This window comes from Ipomoea nil, unplaced genomic scaffold, assembly GCF_001879475.1.
Source record: "Ipomoea nil cultivar Tokyo-kokei standard unplaced genomic scaffold, Asagao_1.1 scaffold2926, whole genome shotgun sequence".
Taxonomy (NCBI): Eukaryota; Viridiplantae; Streptophyta; class Magnoliopsida; order Solanales; family Convolvulaceae; genus Ipomoea; species Ipomoea nil.
Genome location: NW_017619354.1, coordinates 4,403,073 through 4,428,613, shown reverse-complemented (window position 1 = coordinate 4,428,613; position 25,541 = coordinate 4,403,073). Strand labels below are relative to the sequence as shown.

At 44.1% G+C, this 25,541-nt stretch overlaps 1 protein-coding gene across 1 annotated transcript; it reads right to left on the bottom strand.

Annotated features, from left to right (window-relative positions):
* Positions 1-16,415: 16,415 nt before the first annotated feature.
* Positions 16,416-18,076, bottom strand: LOC109161964 (salicylate carboxymethyltransferase-like). Its single transcript, XM_019310557.1, has 4 exons — positions 17,932-18,076; positions 17,275-17,676; positions 16,939-17,181; positions 16,416-16,779 (listed from the first exon to the last, which is right to left on the bottom strand). The coding sequence occupies exons 1-4, from the start codon at positions 18,004-18,006 to the stop codon at positions 16,426-16,428; spliced, it is 1,074 nt and encodes a 357-aa protein (XP_019166102.1). The 5' UTR covers positions 18,007-18,076; the 3' UTR covers positions 16,416-16,425.
* Positions 18,077-25,541: the final 7,465 nt, after the last annotated feature.

Genomic DNA, 25,541 nt, shown 5'->3' with positions numbered 1-25,541 from the left:
CACGGTTCAGAATCTATTTTTTTCCACTTCACAATTTTAATAAACGGAAACCCAAATATTGGGTTATGTTATGAATCATAACCGAATTTTTTTTTTATTTGATTGCTATAGTGTTCGGTTCAGTTCGAACCGAACCGTGGCCATCCCTACGTATAAACAATAATTTGTTGAACAAGAGAAATAAATAAAATATGTATTTAAGGGTAAAAATGTCTATTTAATATTATCAGGGGGAAAAACCGCCACTTTTATAATAATTGAGGGGGCAAATGTGAATGCATGAATAACTCAGGGGGAAAAAGTGCTATAAGCATATAACATAGGGGGAAAAAGTGTCATTTTCCCTTGGACAAATTTGTCATAAGGTGAAATCCAAAAAAAAAAGTGTTTGTTTAATTTGTTTATATATATATATATATATATATATATATATATATATATATATATATATATAGAGAGAGAGAGAGAGAGAGAGAGAGAGAGAGAGAGGGGGTAGTTCAAATGCGGCGAGGTCCTCTCGTGCGGCGGGTTTTAGAATACACCAACAGTGTTAACGAAACGTACCAACATTGAAAGGGAAACACACCACCATGAAATGTAAAAATGCACAACACACCCAAAGAAATACACCATAGACCTCTTTACCACTTAAGGTGTATTCCAAACATGTGTGGTGCTTTTAATCATACCTAATGGTGTGTTGTTGGTGTTGCGTACTTAATTTGTGTGTGTTTTTGTGGTGTATTTCCTGACGTTGATGGTGTATATCTTGCTTACTGTTGGTGTATTCTGACACCCGGCGCATGGGAGGACCTCGCCGCACCTGAACTCGATTATATATATATATATATATATATATATATATATATATATATATATATATATATATATATATATATATTGATACTGCTAATTATACGTAAGCAATATAAGTAACACAAGACCAAGTAAAGCAAGTAAGTCTTTATTGATCGAGGTAGAGTTCCTGAGTACAATCTACTTGGTTGCCCTGAGTACCGACTGACTGCAGTCGGGAGTCTCTAGTTACAACCTATCGATCGTCCAAAAGTCCCCTACACTGTAGCTACTGTGGGTACTTATAGCCGCTGTGCCGGAGACAAGATCCCAGCCGCTCGGCATGTCTTCCACGTAGCCACCACGTGCCATCCTCCTGGGTGCCCTGCCTGTCGAGGTAAAGAGCCGCCACGTGTCTTTAGTCAGCTCCCTCGCCGAAGGACTACCGCTCGGGGTTGACACCATCGCTCGGGCAACTCCCGGTCGGCTCCCGACCGGGTTCTTCTCAAGGAGCCCGACCTGTTACCTGCAAAGACAAGGAGAAAGAGACAAAGACTCCTCGGTCGTGGTGAAGCTATGTCGGTCGGGATATTCCCTACCAAGAGCCCCCCAGCCCGGGCCTTTTTGATCAGTCGGGAAAAAATGGGACGGGATGAAGAAGCCCAACCGTCAGGCATTAGACCGACCGGCCAGCTGTCATTCCCCTTACGCCACGTGTCGGCCTCTGCCGGCCTTGGCGATCCCATCCGTCGCCTTGGATTCAGCGCGGGTCGTGTCAGGCAAATTGGCCCATTTCCCGCCTAAATGTCCTCCTATAAATAGGCCCTTGAGGCCCTCATTTGAACTTTCCTCACTCTTTCGCATCAGTCGGTACCCTCAGAGAGTCCCGAGCAGAGCAGCTTAGCAAGGCAGTCGAGCAAGCAAACTTCAACTTTCAAGCTTCAAACTTCAATCTTCCTTCAATCGGTAAACTCTCAACCCTCCTCTTTACTTTAAGCTCTCATTTATAGGTAGAACTGCTAGGTCAACTAACTGTCCCGGACGCCTCAAGTCCCTACTAACTCCGACCGACCTTTAGGTAGATCGATATGACGGACTCAGACAGTCAAAACGCCTCGATTGCTGATTACGACGAGGAGGTCGAGCACATCAGCGACGAGGAAGTGGACATTATGTCCTACACCCCGGACGCTAGTCCCGAGCGACGCCAGCCCTCGAGCAAGCCGCCGAGCGAGACAACGCATCAAGCTCCTCTGGATCGTCAAGCTCAAGTTCAAGCGGATCGGGGAGCTCCAGCGAAGAAGGGGAAGAGAGGACCACGTCGAGCGGGCGAGGTTCTCCAACCGAGGGCGTTAGGGAAACGCCCACCCGGGTGGTTGGGGACCACCCGGAAGCTGCTCTTCGAGGGGGTGATCGAGAAAATACCCCGAACAGACCGAAGAAGACCCGGCCGGGCCGGCCGTACCAGCCGTCGAGCTTGAATTTTTGAACAGCGAAAGCGTCGAGCAAGAGATGAGCTTGCTGTCCAAGGGCGAGGCGGCTCGGATTGCCGAGGTACTCCGGGGTCGGGCAGAATTCGACACGAGCCGGCAGCTGGGAAACGTGATTGACAGGCATCGGGGCAAATGGATCGGGATGCACTACGACTCCCTTATGGCCCCGATCGCCATTCCCTTCACCCCCCTCCTGAACGCCTTCCTGGCCTACTACCGGGTCGTCCCGGCCCAGATCTGTCCGAACGCACATCGGATCCTGGCCTGCTTCCCACAGATATGCGCTCGGCACGGGGCCGAGTGCACGATGGAGTTGTTTAACTTCATCTATCAGATCAAGGTTCTCCCGGGCCGCTACGGGGGTGGGTTCCTGATGTTGCAATCCCGAACGGACATGTGCTCGATCAGAGGCTTGCCCGGGAACAACAAGGGGTGGAAAAACAGGATTTTCTCCCTCAAGTACGAGCCCTGGATCTTCCCGGTCGATCGCGTCTGGAGCACACATTTCAGAAAGCAAGTGGTGCCGGCCGAGACGCAAGCGCTGAGGGACGCGGTCAGCCGGATCTCGAGCGAGGTGCACGAATATACAATCTACCGGACGGCTGAAAGCCTCGCAGCTGCCATGCTCCCGCCCCCCACGTACGAGCTGCCGGAGAAGTATCTGCCCGTTCCGATGGGCGTGACGGTCGCCAAGCCGTCCAAACGAAAGAAGAAAGGTTTGGCACGAGCTACTTCTCCCGACCGGGCTTATTACCTCGATCTAACTAACTTTCTTGTTTTGCAGCTATGGCCGAGTTCGGCGATGAAGACACCGCCCTTCCCCCACCCGTCAAGATCTCGCTCGGCGGGAAGAAGAAAGCCAAGACCAAGGCGGCCGGGGAGAAGGAGATCCCCTCTGCCCGACCTCTGAGCGCCTCGACCGTGACGACGGGCGAGGGCTTCATCGTGGGGCAGCCGGACGTTCTAGTCACCCGGGTGGAGGTCGCCCGGGGCAAGGAGAAGGTCGCCGACCAGGGCGCGACCGAGGTGGGCGGCCTGAAGCGCCGCCGTGAGCAACACAGCCCGACCCCTTCGGCCGGGCGGGAGAGGGAGCCGGCATCCGTGCTGGCACGGATCGGTAATGCCGCGCCAGCCCGAGCGGACCTGGGGAAGATGACCCCGACCCAGGTTGCTGAGCGGATCGGCTACGATCTTGCTGAGGTAAGTCCTGACTTATAATCTTCCTTTGCCCAAGTATCGTTGATCGGGCTAACCTTGAATGCCCTTCTTTGTACTGCAGATCTCCCGGGCGACCCAACTTCTTCAGGGTCAAGCTCTGCTGGCCGAGGAGGCTGATCACCACAAGAAGACGGCCGCTCGCCGTCTGAAGGAGATCAAGGAGCTCCAGGCCGAGCTAGAGAAGACACAGAAGGCCCTGAAGAAGGGTGATGAGGAGCGGGTCCTCGCTGAGAAGGTCGCCAGCCGGGCGATTGGGGAGGCCAAAGAGCTGAAGGCTCAGCTCGAGAACCCGGGCGAGCTGGCGCGGGCCGCCTTCAAGGACAAGGACCTGGGTTCGGCCTTCCTCACTGAAGCCCGGGGAACGGCGATCGGTGAAGAGCTGATCGTCTCGTTCGGCCGCTGGGGTTTCATGGCCGGGAAGCGGAAGATGCTCGAGCGGGTCCGTACCCGGCTAGAGCAAGCTTTAGAGGGGGAGGACCTTCAGCTGGTCCTCTCGGTCTTGCCCCCCGATCTAGCCGATCCCGGCCCTTCTCCCTTTGACCCAAAAGCCAAGGCTTCCCAGCCCGGGGCATCGTCGGCGGCCCCTTCGAGCGGGAAGGAAGCAGCTGCCGGAGCTCGGGAGGCGAAGAAGTAGGCTAGGCTTGTCTCCCCTTTTTTGTAACGCTGACTGATCGGGAGCCCGGTCCCGCATTGTACTGGGCATCTTTTGTTGATTAATAAAATTCGTTTTTGCTCCATCTTATGTCGCTCGTTTTTTATTTTCTTGCTTCTCCATTTGCACACATTGATCATAATCACTCGACCACCTGGCCTTTAGACCCGGTCTCGCGATACTCGATCCGCTCAACGCCCGACCTTACGGCCTTATGGCCTGGTCGTGCGTTCGATGTTTCGACTTCAAACTGGCCAACCGATCGGGTTGACCCGACCTCCGGGCCTTTGCCGAAAAAATTTCAAGCCTCTACGGTCGGAGCATAACCGAGCGACGGGCCGAGAACAGGCAAGCCTCTACGGTCGGAATGTAACCGAGCGACGAGCCTTGTATACTTCCTTATCCCAGCCCCCACACTATTGTGCGCTCGAGGCACGAGTGGGTGCGATAGTGGACAGAAGTTGGACGGATCGGGGAACAATGCCGAGAGCTCCTGGCTTCCCCGATCGGTGGCGTGACTTTGAGTGTCCGCCTATGTGGAGCGCGTTTTGACCGGTCGACAGACTTCGCCCGATCGATTGAATGTTGAAATGATCTGCTCATGACGAGGGTGAAAGGAAATAACCGATCGTGCCGCCGCATACAAACGGTCGAGCAATCATTGATCGTATATACATTAAACTTTCCCGCTCGCAGGCGGTTGAACTAATTTTACAATCATAAAATTTACATAGAAACGACGACCGGGACTAACTCGCAGGTCCAGCCCCCACTTCGTCTAAAAATACAAAAAATAGGCTAATGCCTAAAAAGAACGAGGTGCTCGGAATTCCAAGTCCCCTTTATTAACCGACCCGTCGTTGTCTCTAGTCGGTACGTCCCCGGCCGGATGACAGCGTTGATGACGTACGGCCCTTCCCAATTCTGAGCTAGCTTTCCCCCTTCTAAAGGTTGACTGGCCTCCCTTCGTCGTAAGACGTAATCTCCGACTTGAAAATAACGAGGGTTGACCCGGACGTCCTTCGAGCTCTTGACGCGCTTCTGGTACTCGGCCATACGCCGAGCGGCTAGCTCCCTTTTTTCTTCGACCGCATCGAGGTCCACAGCCATGGCATGTTCATTGTCCTCCGCGTTGTAGGTTCTCTCTCGATCGGTCGGGATCCAAGCCTCGATCGGGAGCCGGGCTTCAGCTCCGTAAACCAGGGCGAAAGGGGTCTCCGAAGTAGCTTCCCTCGGGGTCGTCCGATAAGTCCATAAGACATATGGCAACTCATCGGCCCAACTACGACCGGCCGAGTGTAACTTCTTTTTCAGACCTTCCAAAATCGTCCGGTTAGCATTTTCCACTTGCCCATTTCCCTGCGGGTAAGCGACAGATGACCGGACATGAGTTGTCCCGATCGTGGCCAAGAAATTCTGAAAATATTGGCTCACAAATTGGCGACCGTTATCGCTGATGAGATGTACGGGCACGCCAAAACGGGAAACGACATTTCTCCAAAGGAATTGAGCGCATTGCTGAGAGGTGATCGTGGCTAAAGGCTCGGCCTCTACCCACTTGGAGAAGTAGTCTATTGCAACGATTACAAATTTTCTCCGACCGGAGAGCTGAGGGAAAGGGCCTAAGATGTCCACCCCCCATCTAGCGAAAGGAATTGCGGTCGTGACTGGCTGGTAGAACGTTGCCGGGCGTCCAGGCATCCGGGCGTATAGTTGGCACGTCTCACATTCCCGAGCTAACTTTTCACAGTCTAACCGGAGGGACGGCCAATAGTACCCGATCACCATGATACGACGAGCCAGGGATCTACCTCCCTGATGTGAGGAGCAGATTCCCGAGTGAAGCTCCTTCATCACTAAATCCGCCTCAAACGCGGTCAGGCATCGCATGAGAGGACCTCCATACGATCGTCGATATAGACGACCGTTCGAGACCTGGAACCTCGGGGCTCTCAGCTTGGCCTTTCGAGCACGCTGCGGGTCGTCTGGGAGTCGACCGTGCTCGAGGTATTCCTTCAGATCAGTGATCCAGCTATCTTCCACCGGTTGGATTGGGTTGACCGGCAGGCGATGGATACTGTGTTTGGGGATCACCAAGATCCGAGCTATCTTCGACATGTGTTCCGGGGCGTCTTGGGCCAATTTAGACAAGATATCCGCATCGGCGTTATCCAATCGGGGGATGTGTCGGACGGTGTACCCCCGGAACTGTGCAAGCTTCTCCATGGCGAGGTCTCGGTATAATTGTAGGCGTTCTCCGTTGACCTCATAATCTCCGAGAACTTGCCCGACCACGAGCGCAGAATCGGTTTGGGCTCGGATGTATTCAGCCCCCAAGTCCCGAGCGCATTGCAAGCCATTCACAAATGCTTCATACTCGGCTTCGTTGTTGGTCGGGGGGAACTGATACATCAGAGCGAAATACACCTTGAAACCTTCTGGGCTCGTGACCACTACTCCTCCGCCCGCTCCTTTTTTGCTACTTGACCCGTCAGTAGCCAGCGACCACCACTCGGACTCGGGATCCTCAACCTCGCGGGGTCGGGTATCCCGGGCGGTGCACTCGACCAAGAAATCTGCCAGAGCCTGACCTTTGATTGCTGGTCTCGGTCGGTATTCGATCGCGTACTGGGTCAGCATTAACGCCCATTTGACTAGGCGACCGGATGAAGAGGCGGTGCGAAGGACTGGTCCGATCGGCTGATCGGTCAACACGCGAATCGCTCGACCCTGGAAGTAGGGAGCCAACTTCTTCGCGGCGGTATAGAGGGCGTAGACGACCTTCTCCAACCGGGAGTACCGGAGCTCGGGACCATGTAGCGCGTGGCTTACATAGTACACCGGTCGCTGGACCCCTTCCGGATCGGTTCGGCACAACACTGCGCTTACTGCACGATCGGAGACGGCGAGGTACACGTCTAGCTCTTCTCCGAGCTCAGGCTTTGAGAGCACAATAGGTGACATGAGGTACTCCTTCAACTCATCGAAAGCTGCTCGGCACTCTTCGTCCCAGACGAACCCATTAACTTTTCGCAATACCTTGAAGAAAGGTAAAGCGCGCTCGGCTAACTTGGAGAGGAACCGGCTGAGGGCTGCCAACCGACCAGTCAATTGCTGGACCTCCCGAACGGTGGAGGGTGGTTGCATGTCCAGAATCGCTTTAACTTTGGCCGGGTTGGGCTCAATTCCTCTCTTGGTCATCATGTAGCCAAGGAACTTGCCGGTCTGAACCGCGAATGTGCACTTGGTCGGGTTCAGCCGTAACTGGTACTTCCTCATAATCTGGAAGCACTCCCGGAGGTCTCGAGTATGGTCGGACCGGTCCCGACTCTTGACCAGCATATCATCAATGTAAGCCTCCATTGTTCGGCCCAATAGATCGGCGAAGAGCATATTGACCATTCTCTGATAGGTCGCTCCTGCATTCCGGAGGCCAAACGGCATCACTCGGTAACAATACAGCCCGTCCGGGGTTACGAAGGCTGTCTTGCTCTCGTCTTCATGGTGCATCATTATTTGGTGATATCCCTTGAAGGCATCCATGAAGCTCATCAACTCGGCCCCGGCCGTCTCGTCGACCATTTGATGAATGCTCGGTAGAGGATAAGGGTCGAGCGGACAGGCCTTGTTGAGGTCCGTGAAGTCTATGCACATCCTCCAAGCTGGGGGCTTTGGAACTAGAACAATGTTTGCCACCCACTCGGGATAGATAACCGGGCGGATGTGCTCGATCGCCGCCATTTTCTTGACCTCCTCTCTGACAAACTCGCGGCGATCGGAGGATAGGTGTCGTGTCTTCTGCACGACCGGTTTCGCTGCAGGATCGACGGCTAGCTTATGGCAAATGACCGATCGATCGATCCCGGGCATGTTCTCGGGTCCCCACGCAAAAATATCAGCATACTCCCTGAGTATGCTCAGAACCTGTGCTCGGAGCTCGGGGGTGAGGGCCCGGCCAATTTTAATCTTCCTATCCGGGCGGTCCTCGGACAGGGGAACTTCTTCTATCTCTTCGGAAGGTTCGGGTTGCTCCTTCCGTTCTTTAACCTCCTCTTTGGCTATAGAGTTTACCCGGGAAGACGGACCGGAATCGCGTCTGTTGACCGCTCGGGTGTAGCACTTCCGGGCGGACTGGACATCGCCACGGACCACGCCGACCCCATTGGGGGTGGGGAATTTCATGCAGAGATGGGGCATGGAAATTATCCCACCGATCTTCATGATGGCGGGTCGGCCTAGGATGATGTTGTGGACGCAATGGAGGTTGACCACAACGAACTCAAGCTCTGTCTTGATCGACTTCGGGGGGGTGCCGATCTCGACCGGGAGAGTGATTTTACCTTCGGGGTAAATGAGGGCCCCGGTAAATCCCGACAGTGGTACACCGACCGGAGTCAGCTCCTTCCTGTCAAGGCCAAGCTTCTCGAACACGTCCAAGTATAGGACGTTCACACTGCTACCCGTGTCCACCATAACCCTCTGGACGTCCGTTCCCTTGACGTCGATTGTGACCACGAGCGCCTCCATGCCGTGGTCACTGCTGCTAGGTTGGTCCTCTAAGGTGAAGGTTATGGGCTCCATTTTTTGTCTTTTCCCGGTCTCTCGGGAATCCACAATCGCAACCGGGCAATTCGTCCTCGGCTGGGAAGCGTCTTCTAGACCACCAAATATGACATGGATGGTGGGCTTGCCGGCCGGGCGGCTACCGGACGGAGGGTCAGGGTCCCGTCGGTCATCGTGACGATCGTCCCTTCGATCGTCTCTTCGGTCCTGACCCGACCGATCGGAGCGGTGATGAGATCGCCTGTGATCCCTCCGATCGGTATTCCTCTTGCTTTCTTCTCTCTTCCCCACGCACTTGTCCAATTTTCCCAAATTGAGCAAATCTTCCAACAATTGGCGCAGGTGGGTACACTCCTCGGTATCATGCCCGGCGCATCGGTGGTAAGCACAGTGCTTACTCTTATCAGGGCCGTCTCGATCGGGATGGGGGAGTTTGATGAGGTTGCAAGACTGGGCATACTGCATGGCCTCCGCTGCGGATCGGTTTAAGGCCGTGAACTCACCGGGCCTGGTGCGGGATCGGGGACGATCGTGTCCCGATTGATGTTCCGCCCGGCCGGCCGGTTTACGGGACGAAGAACCGACCTCTTGCAGGCGCTTGACGGCATTCGCCTCACCTGCGTTGGCGTAATCAGTGACCCTTCGGAGGGCCTCCTCATATGTGGTCGGGGGATGAAGGATGAAATCCTGGTATAGATACCCCGCCCGGAGGGAGATGTGAAGCATGTGAGTGGCGGTCGCATCATCCATGGGCTCGACCTCCCCGACCGCTGCTTTCCACTTGATGAGGAAGTCGGTCAAGCTTTCCCCTTCGAGCTGCTTGGCCTTTTCGAGGTACATATAGGACTTCCTCACCACTTTGGAAGTAATAAACTTCCGTACAAACTTGATCGCCAGGGTCTCAAATTTGTCGATCGACCCCGGCTGCAGGGTTCGGAACCACTCTGCTGCCCGACCGGTGAGGGTTGAGTAGAAGGCCCTGCACATCACGGCGTCTGAAACGCCCTTCAGCATCATGTTGCTGAAAAAATCGTTCACGTGAGCCTCAGGATCTGTCCGACCGTCGTAGCTCTTCTCTCCCGAGACCTTTAAGTCGAGCGGGTAGGGCTGAGCCATTACCGCTGCTGTGAAAGGCGTCTGGTGGAGGGTCGATCGGTCGGTCGGGGGTGCTGTAGGATACGCACTCCTGAGCTGCGCAACTTCAGCCTGGAGGTTGTAGAGCAATCCTCGGGTTTCGTTGAGCTCGGCGTTCTGGGCGGCTTGGGCTGTATCCCGAGCGCGTCGGCGTCGATGTGATCTCGACCCGCTGTACCCGGACGAGGCCTCGTGGCTAGCTTCCCGCATTTGTTCGTCCTCTTGCCTGGGGTTCGGGTCCTGGGGTCCCAGACGCTGGCGCATCTCTGGTCGGAGACGATCGAAAGCTACCGCCCGGGCAACCTCCTCGGGGTCCTCCGCTTGAACGGCCTGAACTGGTGCCTCCATCGCATCAGCACCCCCCGACCCCAACCGCGAATGAGCCGAGCGTCGAGCCCGGGAAGTGGACTGACGCTGCGGCTCTACTTGTGCGGTCGGCTGTACTGGAGGGGCGGCGGCTGGAGCTGTATAGGCAGGCGTATATGGTGGATAGCCAACCGGGGAAGTGTAGCACATCGGTTGGCCTGGCCAAAACCCGTATGGTGGAGGTGGAACCGGATACGGGTACTGGGCGGGATACATCATCGGCTGTTGCTGGTATGGCAGACCGGGCGGTGGGTATCCCGGCTGTATGTAATTCACCGGCTGCTGGGCGGCCGGGTACGTATTTGACGGATGTGGCGGTGAAAGGTTGAGGTTGAGGTCCATCGTCTGACCCTGCTGTTGGGTAGCGTAGTGGTCGGAGGAGCTCGCTGCATCCGCCTGGTCGTCGGCGAAGTTGTTATGTGCCCACGGATACATGCTGGTATGGTGATCGGGTGCTCGTCAAGACGTTGGCTTGTTGCACGGATCCCCACAGACGGCGCCAAAATGATACTGCTAATTATACGTAAGCAATATAAGTAACACAAGACCAAGTAAAGCAAGTAAGTCTTTATTGATCGAGGTAGAGTTCCTGAGTACAATCTACTTGGTTGCCCTGAGTACCGACTGACTGCAGTCGGGAGTCTCTAGTTACAACCTATCGATCGTCCAAAAGTCCCCTACACTGTAGCTACTGTGGGTACTTATAGCCGCTGTGCCGGAGACAAGATCCCAGCCGCTCGGCATGTCTTCCACGTAGCCACCACGTGCCATCCTCCTGGGTGCCCTGCCTGTCGAGGTAAAGAGCCGCCACGTGTCTTTAGTCAGCTCCCTCGCCGAAGGACTACCGCTCGGGGTTGACACCATCGCTCGGGCAACTCCCGGTCGGCTCCCGACCGGGTTCTTCTCAAGGAGCCCGACCTGTTACCTGCAAAGACAAGGAGAAAGAGACAAAGACTCCTCGGTCGTGGTGAAGCTATGTCGGTCGGGATATTCCCTACCATATATATATATATATGTGGAAGGGATCAGGTGCATTTGAGGCTTCCCGTGCGGTTGTGCGGGTGGACGCACGTTAAGCATTAATCAGATGCACTTAAAGTACACAACACACGCACATTAAGCATACAAACAAAACACCTTCAGAACACAAGCCTCACGCATGTTAAGCACAAGCCTAACGTATGTTAAGCACAAGCCTCACGCATGTTAAACACACAAAAACACACGCACCTTAAGTTTTAAAAACAACTCACATTAAATACACACTCACGCACATTAAGTACAAAACTCACGCACCTTAAGCACACGACTCACGCACATTAAGCACAAAACTCACGCACATTAAGCATAAAACTCATGTACTTTAAAATTTCAACAACTCACATTAAGTACACACTCACACACATTAAACACAAAACGCACGCACATTACGCACATTAAGTACAAAACTCACGCACTTTAAACATTACACACTCACGCACATTAAGCACAAATCTCACGTACATTAAGCACAAGACTCACACATATTAAGTAAAAAAACAAAACTCACGCACGTTAATCACCCTCACAACCGCACGGAAAACACTTAAATGCACATAAACCTGAACCTCTATACATATATATATATATATATATATATATATATATATATATATATATATATATCCTAATCCATTGATTCCCTTCTCTACTTGTGACAATTTCTAATTCCTAAAAATCTCAATTACAAGTACTATTATTAATTAAAAATTACAATTCCCAATTCAAAATCTCAAATTACAATTAAGCATCTTCAATCGGGACTTTCTGCTGATTAGCAATTACCATTATTTTTATTTTTTAAAATACAATTCCCAAATCTCAATTAGCATTTTTAAGAGAGATAAACGGTGCGATGATATTGATGGAAATAAATTGTATATTGAGCTCAAATTGTTTAGAGAGATTTTATCGAAAGAAAAGATATGAGTAGTGAGTATATTGAAATCATTGAAACAGATGGATTGTTTTCCAAATGTTACTATTGCATATCCAATATTATTGAATATTCCAATTAATGTTCTCTGTGTAGAAAGATGTTTTTCAAAGTTGAAATTGTTGAAATCTTACTTACGATCAAGTGTGTTTCAAGAGAGACTCAATGAAATAACTTTAATCTCCATTGAAAATGAGCATTTGGAAGGAGTTGATATCAAAAGTTTGGTAGATGATTTTTCGTCTAAATGTACCCGACACATACCACTTTTTAAATGAAATTTTATATGTATTTTTTATACAATATTTATATTTTGATACAACTTTTAGACAATTATTATTTTTACGTAGAAATTACTTTAAAAAGGTCCAAAATTAATACATTGCACAGGATCTAAATTTTTTATTGAAACGCCCTGATGAGTGAATGATATGCTAAGTAGTGATTTTAATATTGGAAAATAATATAAGTCTTTGTTACGTAGAACTAAAAGAGTTTTTGAATGCAAAAAAATTCTGAGGAATCTAGAATGTTGTATTGCATAATATTCTTTCCTCTATAATCTTAATCATTTTATGTGTTGTATTAATTACTTAACAAAAGTTAGCTCTATCAATATGCAATTTTTTTGTTGTATTAATTAATTTGCACTTAATAAAAAATTGATTTGGCGCTTGGCTTGGTAAGTACAAAGTTACAAGTTTGGCTCTTAATAGATCGAAAGTGATCGCTGATTTATTGGTTTTTTTAGTTTGAGCCGATCGACTATGAAAATTTTAGGCTGATTTATCTCCTCGTGATCCTTTGATTATGGAGTTTTTGTCTAAATAATTTTTACAACCTTGCAATTAAATCTAAACTCCTCATCTTACAACTTGTACCGAGCCTCTATTTATAATCTAAACTCCCTCATTTTAATTTTGCAGCACTCCTCTACGTATAGTAGCCCCATGAACACAATCCGTTTTGTCTTTGATGTTGCATCATAGTCCATAGACATAGGCTACCATACCCACATTTGACTATTCTTTTGCCGTAACTTTCTTAAATTTTTGGAATAAGAGTCAAATAGGTCACTCAACTGCACACTAAAGTGCAATTAGGCAATTAAATTTATTATTAAAATTTATTAAAAATGTCAATTTAATTGCCACGTAAGCAGGTAACCTACTAAAATTGACGGTAACTTGCTATAAGGTGAAATTATGTACATTTGGAGAGTTCAGTTGCCTAATTGTACTTTTTTTTCGTTCAGTGACTCAATTGCATTTTCAGGTTACGTTCATTGGCCAATATGAACCTTATTCCTATTATTATATATGTTATCAACTACTTTCTGATCAAGGAGACAACAACGTTAATGAACTGTGTCTTCTCTTTGGCCATGGAATCAGCAATGATCTCTCTGTACCTGTGAAACACATCCTCCATTATTCCTTCATCAAAATGGCTAACAAGCATGGGCTCAGCCACGGCTCTAATGCCCCTAGCAACATCATATCCACCATTATTAATCTTCTCATTATTATTACTGATATTGTCATTGTCGAATTCATATGCAGTCCAATGGATCTGGGAAACTTCCAAGTAGTTAATAGTGAAGGCACCATTCTTCTCGGCAATTTATATCCTACACCACGGCGTACATTGCACTATGCGCCCAGATGCAAAACAACGTCGTTTTAATTATTTTTTTTTTTTGAAATTTCCCGCCCCAGTGAATGGCAGTAGGCTTTTCTTTAAAAAAAAACCCGATGTTCAAGAATGTACATAATGTTATACTTGAATACACATAATGTTATACATGAATACACATAATGTTATAACAAAATATACATACTCTTTTTAAAAGATAATACACATAATCTAACATAATACATAATAAACATAAACTTTTAACATAATACACATCAACTCTTAACATAATACACACAAATTTTCTGATTCGGATGTACATAATTGTATAAAAACAATGTACATAATTGTATAAAAAATACACATAACTGTATGAACCAATACATATAACGTTGTGAACGAATACACATAACGTTGTGAACGAATACACATAATCTCAGCAACTTCCTACCGCGCCTCCCAACACGACCCCAAAACGACGTCGTTTTGGGAGGCGCGCGGCGCACAGTGCTATGTGCGCCGTGGTGTAGGATATAACGATTGATTCTTCTCAACCAGGACCTTTTCAGGACGTTTGGTTGAAGGGAATTTAAATTTCCTTTCCACTTAATTCCCACCTAATTTCAAAAGCCATAAAATTCTTTTGTTTGGTTGAAAGGAATTGCAATTCCCTCATTTTCATGGAATTAAAATCTCATGTTCCCCATGGAATTTTAATTCATGGGAAAAAAAATAGTGATGAGTCAAAATTACCTCTTCTTTTTTTAACCTAAAATTAATGTCTAACAACAATAATGGACATTTTTAACTTTATACTACTTATTCCCTTTTAATTCTCATGTATACCAAACATTGGAATTGAAATTCCCAGTAATTCTATTCCTGTAAACCAAACACTGGAATTTAAATTTCTACTTTAATTTATTCCCATTAATTCATCTCCCATAGAATTGCAATTCCTTTCCCAAGTAATTCCCCCTCTCCAACGTCCAAACGCCCTATTATTTGTCAGAGAAGGTGGGTAATTTGAAATGTTAAATGAATTTAGTTTCTCCTTTTCCACTAAACCCTGCAGGAAATATATAAAGCAACTTTTAGGTGTATATATATTGCTCATGGTCACAAGTAGACCAAAGGAACTCATGACATTTTTTATTTATTTTTTAATTTTTTAATACTTTTTGTAACTCTTTTCCCCTTTCTCTTAAAGAAATTTAAATATAATAATATTTAATTAATTTAATTTGTTTCTTTCAATCATGATAAAAGGTGAAAGATATTATTTTTTTAATCGTCACTTTAAAGAGTTTGAATTTGAATGTTATATTAGAATTATCCTAAAAATACATTGTCTTCTCTTACTTAAATCAAACATTAATTTTTGTAACACAAAGTTTAATTTTTTTATTCTAAAATTATATTATTTCACTTAGATTGTACATTTTATTACAAGTTGATCTATTATGTGTGGGATAAAAAATTTCTCTACTTTAAGTATTTAAATGCAACAATTTCATTATCTAATAAATCTTATAGAGAAAAATTAGCATTTCAAATTATTAATAAGAGTTTGCAAAAACAATAATTCACATTATTTAACGCCAAATGAAGTTTTAATCATATATACAATAAAAACCTATGAATTTGTATGCTATAACTTCATTGCAAAACTATTTAATTACTCTTTGACATCATCAGTAAATCTATTATAATCATGTCACTTTTAATATACAAAAAAAAAAAAAAGATTAAATTTTATCGACTCACCCATGGTTATCAAAGCCGCATTAAAAAAACTTATTTAATGTATTTTAATATAAAAGTAATTAGGACATGATTTTCATTTCGATCATAACTATCTAAATCAATATTCATTTTTACTATTATTTTATCAATCAATCTTTAATAATATCTTTCAGACTGCTATTGTTTTTTCATAATGTGATAGAAGGAATTGTACTATTGATGTCTTGGCAGGCTTACATTATTTGAAAGCACTATTGTAACAGAGTTCATAGTGCTTTCAAATAATTATAAACCATAATTTCTTTGATTTACATTATTGATTTCTTTGTGCCTTTGACAACCTCAAGTCCCAATATATATTTAAGAGAATCCCAACGTTGATTTGAAATGTTTTGTGTAAGTATTGTTTGATTTATTGAATATGTTACTTGTCTGGATTAGTAAGTACCACATCGTCCATGTACACTAGGAGACAAACAGAAGTTTTGCCAGATCCGAATCCTTAGTAAATAATAAATTATCTGTCACAATTTATTTGAAGATATAATACATCCCACACTCTTAACGAAACACACGCAAATCTATGATACATTTAGAATTAAATTAAAATACATTTAGATAATGTTGAATGCCTCTATATCTATCACTCACAAATATGTCACATCAAAAAGTGACAATTGTATGAGTAAGAGAGGGAGGGACACAAAGTATTTTCCATTACATTTTAATACATTTAGATAATGTTGGATGCCTCTATATCTACCACTCACAAATACGTCACTCCAAATGTCACATCAAAAAGTGACAATTTTGTAAGTAAGAGAGGGAGGGGCACAAAGTATTTTCCATCACATTTTAATAACGGAAACAGTAACATTAATGAATTGAGTGGTTTCCGGGCGAGTCGAGATGGAATCAATAATCATCTTTGTGTACTTGTGAAACACCTCATCAATGATTCCTTCACCGAAGTGGCTAACAAGCATGGGCTCAGCGACAGCTCTCATGCACCTAGCAACGTTGTAACCACCATTATCCTCGTGATCACCAGTTCCATTATATCCAGTCCAATGAATTTGGGAAGCCTCCAAGCAGTCAATAGTGAAGGAACCTTCCTTCTCAACTACCAATTTTGTTTCTGCTAAAGATGGTGTGTATAGAGGAACATTAAACGAATTTAGTTTCTCTTCTTCCACAAAACCCTGCATCAGATTAAACCAATTTTTAGCTATAATATATGTTTCTCTTCCAAGCAGACCAATCTATTATGTACAAAACATAATGTAATATTGTTTTAAAGTGTTGAGAATGTATGTAGTAACGCATTTTAAGGTTGTTTTGAGCATATAATTAACTACCACCTCTGCAACTATTTCATTGAGGGCTAAAGCTAGGAGTTCCCAAATATGGCAGGTAGGGTTTTCACTTGGTCTACCCAACATGGTCAAAATCATTCTCCCACCTTTCACTAATTCTGTAGAGCGGTACTTGAGAAAAGTAGAAAAATCTTGTTCAAATTGATCATAGTATGCATTTATCACAGTTGGTGGACTTGTGGTTGCCATGCAAATGTTGCCTTTGTTCTCTTCTATTCCTTTAGGTACCTGCGCGCAATCAAAACAAAATGTATGTTCAAATTAAAGCTACAACTAATTAATGATTTGAATTCAAAAGTAAGTATATATACTGGTACGTACTTGAGATAGCCAATGGAGACTATAAGAAGAATGAACAAAATGGAGGCTATCGGTGGGGAAGAGCCTTCCATAAAATGAACCAGGAACTCCATTGAAGAAACACAGCCCAGACCCGTCTCCTGCTATCTCCCTCCTATGTTTTGGCAACGACTGGAAAATGGTGTTGAAGTCGTTGGTGGGAAGGTCATTTAAGTAAATCTGGAACTCCGGAGAGTGTCGCCGCCGGAGCTTCTTCCGGTGGTTGTCGACGGCTTTGACGAGGTTGGAGACTGCCAGCAAAGTGTTGGGGCCAGAGGAACACCCCAAGTCTGCAATGGAGATGCTCTTTGGATTGCTGAGGCTGCTGTAGAGGCTTGTTATGGCTTCTTCTGTTATTGGCTTTGTCATAAGTATCACCTTTTGCTGCATTACCAAAAACCAAAATAAGTTGATAAAGCCATTTTGTATGTAATTGAATATCAGCTTATAGATAATTTACCAAACATTTTTCTACAAGCAGCTAATGGTGTGGATTACTTAAACTCACTAACTCAATCAGCTAACAGTTTTTTACCAAACACCTCTAAAAAAACATGTCTTTTTTACAATTATATTACAGTACAAGATTTATGACTTGCATGAAGGGATTAATGTTAATGAATACAATATATAATTAACCTGAAGAAAGGAGTTGTTGGCATAACTGGTGTCTCCATTTCCTCCATTCATGTGAAGCACTTCAGCTACCTTCATCTCTCCTCTCTATCACTCTCAACTTTTCAAGGTATATATATGTAGGAATTGATGATAAGTAAATGCCTTGATAGGATAGCTTGCTCAAATATGCTTCCTTTTTCTCCTTTTTATAGCCGCTGGCCTTGGATAGCCATATTTTTTTTTCTTTTGATAATGGATATATATATATATATATATATATATATATATATATATGTGTGTGTGTGTGTGTGTGTGTGTGTGTGTGTGTTCCGTTGGTAAAAACAAACAATAATCCAATAAAATAAGATTATTATTTTTCTGGAAAAGGGGAAAGAAAGATGAGGAGATTGGCTAGTGTTTGGTGTAGGGTTTTAGCAAGAGGATCACTCTTTCCTTAAAACCTTATTTGCTACCTCCCACAAAGTGCTAGGAGCGTTGTAGCCTAGGCTTCCTAGGATAAATATGCTACGATTCAGTATTTGAACACCCAAACAAAGAATCCGGCGAACCAGAGCAATGTTATGAACACAGTAGGCTTAAGAAAGAGTAGAAGCAGAGAGTTTTGAGGCAAAAAATGATACTTTCTTATTGTGTGTAAAATTCAATTGCCCAACTCTTTCTTATATAGGGGTTGAGGAGTTGAATAGCTTTTAATTTAGGCATTTAAGGACACCCCTACAACTTCTGTAATAGCAACCATTAACATGAATTTTAATTCAAAATTTAAAATTAAAATTAATTCAAAAAATTAATCCCGTAACAGCTGAATTAAATCCAAACAGGAGCTTCAGTTCGGCCATGACAAGGCCGAACTTTCGGCCCAAGGTGAAACTATTTCACCACCAAAGAAACAATATTAATATTGTTTTTAAACAATGTTGGTTCGGCCATGGTGAAACCATTTCACCAAATCAAAAAGAAACAACTATTTCACCACCAAAGAAACAATATTAATATTGTTTTTAAACAATGTTGGTTCGGCCATGGTGAAACCATTTCACCAAATCAAAAAGAAACAAATATAATATTGTTTAGTAGAATTGATTTGCACCCCTCCCTGCACGCAAGAGAGAGCCTCCATGCTATATAATTCAATAACCTTAAAAAGAGCTCTTGTATAAATAGTGGGACAAATCCTCTTCCCAAATCAATGTGAGACAAAAGATCACTTTTTCCGTTCATTTTCCAACTCAAATGGGTCTACTTTGAGAATCAATATCTCATTCACCCATTATCCGTTTTGAGCATACAATATATCAATCTCTTCGTCTCACTACGAAGAACCCGAATCCATTTTGATCCGACCCAAATCGAAAGTGAACCCCATTGATAATTGTACCACAAAATAACCACTTAACATGCCATTTTAAGCTATTTTTTCCAACAATATATATATATATATATATATATATATATATATTGTTAGAACTTAATCACTTATGGACGGTCATGACCTTCTCAATTTATGTTTCGAAAGATTATTAATGGTGAAACATTAATTGACAAGACTTTTACGTTTAGAGACATGACAATCTACCAATTAACAAGCTAAGGACTCCTACTCTTCAAAAAAAAAAAAGCTAAGGACTCCTAGGCCGGTAATTTCAATCCGTTCCGTTGATATCCACTCGAATTCATCATGCATGGATCATATTTGTTGTGTGAATATGTGATAGATCACTGGTGATGGATCTTGTGGGTCTTAAAAAAAAGTAAATTCGAGATGAGTTGGGTTGAATTTGAATTTTATATACAAAATTCGTCTAGAACTCTACCCCAACCCACCATGTATGTATGACTCTGTATGTGTGTGTGTGTGTGTGTATATATATATATATATATATATATATATATATATAGGGAGGGCTTCAAGTAAGAACTCATAATTAGGTAGGAACATGAGAACTAATCTAAGCCTTCAAATCCCATCTAATCAATGGTTCATATTAATTAATCACTAATAAGGAGACCATTAATATAAGAAATTACAAGGGATACAAGGGACATTTTACGCACCCAACATTTAATAATTAATATTGTAATCGGTTTGATCCCTAGAAAATAGCAAAAGAAGCCGATTCAGGAATATACTTCTTCCTCCAATCCCGCGAACAACACTGCGACATTCCGTGAACAACACAACTGCAACGGGGACATCTCCAACAAACGCCTGTGAATTCCTGCCGGAAGTGTGCAACCTGAAACAGCCAAAGCCGGGGATTAAGAGATCTTCGAACGATGGCAACAGAATACAATGACGGTAAGTTCTACATATGAATATGTAATCATGGTTGTGTTCGAATTTTCAATCGATAGAGACTGGTAATGGATTGTGTAAGCATGCACTCAAAAGCCAATGTAAATCCATTAGCAATGAGTGGATGCCCATGCGACGACAGTAATGATAATGCCCTCTCCCCCGATTGGGTTCGCTGCCCTAAAAGGCACCCACTTCGACGTTGTAGTGCACACACAGGCCTGGGCTTATGTGGCTGTGTGCACCCACAGTTATGGGGACGTGCACTTACCAACCCCAGTGGACCCGTATGAGCACAACCATCTCAGTGTAAGTGCACACACCTATTCACAAGGGTGAAGCATTGTTGGTACCTTTGCCATGTCGTAACAACCCTAGCCGTGATGGGTGCATGGGCACCTGTGGTGCGAGTACTCTACCAAACAGGGTGTTGAAACCCAGTCGGAGTGTGCACGTTGGTTATATTCTTTGTGCCACACTGTTGAACCACATATTGAACTAATAATTTTGTGTGCACGTTGGTTATATTCTCTGTGCCACACTGTTGAACCACATATTGAACTAACAATTTTGTAACCCCCGACAGGTGAGGTGGGCTTACTAGGGAGATACACCGGTTGTTCGATGAATATCTCTACCGGATCAACGAATTACTGGACTCCAGAGTGTGAAGAGGATAAAAAGTCATTCCTGGGACAGGTGTTCAGAACTCTAGAATGAGGAATTGAATTCTACAAAACTTATGCCACTACTACTGGGTTTGATGTGCAGCATACTTCCGAGAAGACGGATAGGCAAGGGAAAATCACGTCGAAGTATGTGTTGTGCTCACGTGCTGGGTTCAAACTCCCTACCGGCGAAGGGAACAGGGTAGGCGTGGCAACGGTCGAAGACAATGCCCCAACAAAAAGGCGACGTGTCACAAACCCGGCCTAGCAGAATGACCCCACGTGCTTTGACGGAGCACCTGACTCCAACAGTGTTTGTCATTCAGTGTTTCTACAATTCATTTTTTCACTCATTGTTTATTAGTCTATTTGTGTACGAATAATTTTCTACCAAATTGTTTTAATATAGTCATATACATGTTGGCATGAATTCGTTAAATCAAAATTGTCATAGGAATTGCTTTTGGGAGAAAAGATATTGTACTAGGCAGTGTGCACTTGGAATGAGCAGAGTGTGCAACACCTGTTGACTACAGCTCATTTTGGCAACAACGGCATCCACTATGACCCTGAAGTGCTTAGACCAACAGTGTGTGCCATCAAGAACTTTTCACCTACAGTTATATTTTCATTCTTTATTAGTCAATTTGAGTATGGATAATTGTCTTAAAACCCGTTTAAACAGAGTCATATACATGTCGGCCTAAATTCAATAAATCAGAACTGCTTTGGAAGTTGATTTTGGTAAAAATAGGTTGTACTGGCCAGAGTGCATATGTAATAAATATAGTGTGCCCGGCGTAATGAGTTCACGCCATTTTTCCCACAACGGCACCCCCTACGACGCTGAAGTGCACAGGCACCCAAAGAACAGACGACGGAAAAACATGCGTGATGCACCCAACCCATGCACTGCCATTGAGCACCTAACCCCAACACTGTGTGCCATCAAGAGTTCCTACACTATATTTTAATCCTCAAACGCTACAAGTCTATTCGAGCAACTGCAAATAACAGAGTGTGCCACAACATACAAACCACTCGATACAACAAAATCACCGAAATACTCCATAAACAGCCACTTAACTACCGACCAAAAAACAGACAATTGGGAAAGCACCTGAGACCAACAATGTGTGCCATCATGAACTTTTCACCTACAGTTATATTTTCATTCTTTATTAGTGAATTTGTGTATGGATAATTGTCTAAAAACCTGTTTAAACAGAGTCATATACATGCCGGCCTAAATTCACTAAATCAGAACTGCTTTGGAAGTTGATTTTGGAAAAAAAAATAGGTTGTACTGGCCAGTGTGCACATGTAATAAATAGAGTGTGCCAGGCGGAATGAGTTCACGACATTTTGCCCACAATGGCACCCCCTACGATGCTGAAGTGCACAGGCACCCAAAGAACAGACGACGGGAAAACATGCGTGCTGCACCAAACCCATGCACTGCCACTGAACACCTAACCCCAACACTGTGTGTCATCCAGAGCTTCGACACTACATTTTAATCCTCAAACGCTATTAGTATATTCGAGCAACTGCAAATAACAGAGTGTGCCACCGCATACAAACCACTCTAGTTAACAAAATCACCGAAATACTCCAAAAACAACCTCTTAAGTAACGACCAAAAAACAGAAAATTAGGAAAGCACCTGAGGCTAACAGTGTGTGCCATCATGAACTTTTCACCTACAATTATATTTTCATTCTTTATTAGTGCATTTGTGTATGGATAATTGTCTAAAAACCTGTTTAAACAGAGTCATATACATGCCGACCTAAATTCAATAAATCAGAACTAATTTGGAAGTTGATTTTGGAAAAAATAGGTTGTATTGGCCAGTGTGCACATGTAATAAATAGAGTGTGCCCGGCAGAATGAGTTCATGCCATTTTGCCCACAACAGCACCCCCTACAATGCTGAAGTGCACAGGCACCCAAAGAACAGACGACGGGAAAACATGTGTGACGCACCAAACCCATGCACTGCCACTGAGCACCTAACCCCACCACTGTGTGCCATCCGGAGCTCCTACACTACATTTTATTCCTCAAACGCTATTAGTCAATTCGAGCACCTGCAAATAACAGAGTGTGCCACATCATACAAACCACTCGATTAAACAAAATCACCGAAATACTCCATAAACAACCTCTTAAGTACCGGCCAAAAAACAGAAAATTGGGAAAGCACCTGAGACCAACAGTGTGTGCCATCATGAACTTTTCAACTACAGTTATATTTTCATTCTTTATTAGTCAATTTGTGTATGGATAATTGTCTAAAAACCTGTTTAAACAGAATCATATACATGCCGACCTAAATTCTATAAATCAGAACTGCTTTAGAAGTTGATTTTGGTAAAAATAGGTTGTACTGGCCAGTGTACACATGTAATAAATAGAATGTGCCCGGCGGAATGAGTTCATGCCATTTTGCCCACAACGGCACCCCCTACGATGCTGAAGTGCACAGGCACCCAAAGAACAGACGACGGGAAAACATGCGTGACGCACCAAACCCATGCACTGCCACTGAGCACCTAATCCCACCACTGTGTGCCACCCGGAGCTCCTATACTACATTTTATTCCTCAAACGCTATTAGTCTATTCGAGCACCTACAAATAACAGATAACAGAGTGTGCCACAGCATACAAACCACTCGATTCAACAAAATCACCGAAATACTCCATAAACAGCCTCTTAAGTACCGGCTAAAAAACATAAAATTGGGAAAGCACCTGAGACCAACTGTGTGTGCCATCATGAACTTTTCATTAAAAAAGTGGTGACCATTAACAATAAATTAGATCTCACATAAGCTGCTTCCTTTGTAGCTTACTAAATGATAGCCTCATGAGAATTGAGAACTGACCATTCATTCAACCTGCAGCCCTTGATACACGTTGATTATCAGCATATCGCATCAGGTAAGCGGTAAGCCTTGAAGACAACAGGCTGTTAATAAAAAGTGGTGAGGCTGCTGATGCACATCGTAGCTTACTAAAAAAATCGGTGTTCTATAGAAGAAAGTGATCAATCATATGTTGTATAACGTCTGCGCCTTCTGAATGTACACTTTGGACTTTGACCTGCAATTTATTTTGCTGGAAAATATGAAATTGTACATTTCGTTTGCAGTTTCCATTCCATTAAGAAAATGGCTATAGTTGAAGAGTATCAAGGGCAAAGAAGCAACACACAGACCTGGATAATACTATGAGCAGTGAATTTTATTCTGCTTGTATGGAAGTTGACATCTACTTTCTCCCATGGCACACGAGATAAAAATGTCACCAGTTCCTTTGCATCATATAGCCCAAATATAATACAGCCAAATAAAAAACAACACATTGTACGCATAAGAATCCGAAATCTATTTAAAAATAAAAAATTGAAAAAGCCGAAAACCGACCTGGAGCAGCGGCCGACGAGGTCGCCGGCCGTGGGCGCTTAGGGTTCCGAGCAACGGTGCCAGCCATCTCAACGGGAATTTCGATCGATGATGAAGACTATTGGAAGGACTCAAAAGCTACAACCTACGGTATTCTACTCCAGCACAACGAAGACTGCGAAAATTAAGAGATATAATCCCCCATCCGCACGCACGCTTGATTGAAGTGACCAAACTACCCCTTACACGCCCAAAGATTTAATTACAACGCTAAATACATAACTACAAAAAAATTTAAATATGCACCGTAGATGGATTCAAATAAATGGCCCAGATTGGTTCTCATGTTCCTACCTAACACTGAGTTCCTATATGATTTTTATTCTATATATATATATGTGTGTGTGTGTGTGTGGTGATTTTTAGGTGTAACCCTCCCTTAACATGCAAACTACTAAGTTTATAAAATAAAATAATAAAATAAGTATTAGTCTCTAGTTAATTATACAAATTTCTATAACTTTAGGTAACTTTTTACTATTTATTTTTATATTGAAACTACTAAGTTTATTTTTAAAAATTAACAATTCAGTTATTATACTTGAATAGCTTTTTTATTTTTGTTTTAGTATAACTAAAATGAATTTTATGATTTTATTATGGGTAAATAATTTAAATATTATTTTGTGCAAAAGTTAATAAGATGATAAGTGGTGAGTACCCGTAGTGGGCACTTGCTTCCGATGGAATGAGGGTGGGTAGAGAAAATATAAGGTGGGTTGGGTGATGGATGTAGCCCTCTCCCGAGCCACTTCTGATCCATTGCCATTTCTACGCAATCCGGCCGTGCTACGATTTCTTTTCTACTAAACACTATGCTTTTTATATAATAATAAAACAAATCTGTAATATTGAATAATGAAATTGTGAATGAAATCATTTTAGAGTTAAATCATTAAATCATTTTAATTTGACATTTAACATTAATTTCGTGATTTTTTTAGATGAAGCGAGCAAAGCGTTGCGAGTATGTCTTGAGTCAAATTTAAATTAATTCCTCAGTAAATTCGTTGTTGGCGGCTATTGGATGAGCATGAGGTAGCTTAGAATAGGCGGTGGAAATGATCGACTGAAATGATGGTTTTGATTGTGGACGCGGGAGTCTATCAGACACGATTAATTAATTTTGATCCAAAAAATAAATTTGTACATACTTTAAATTGAAGACAGAAAA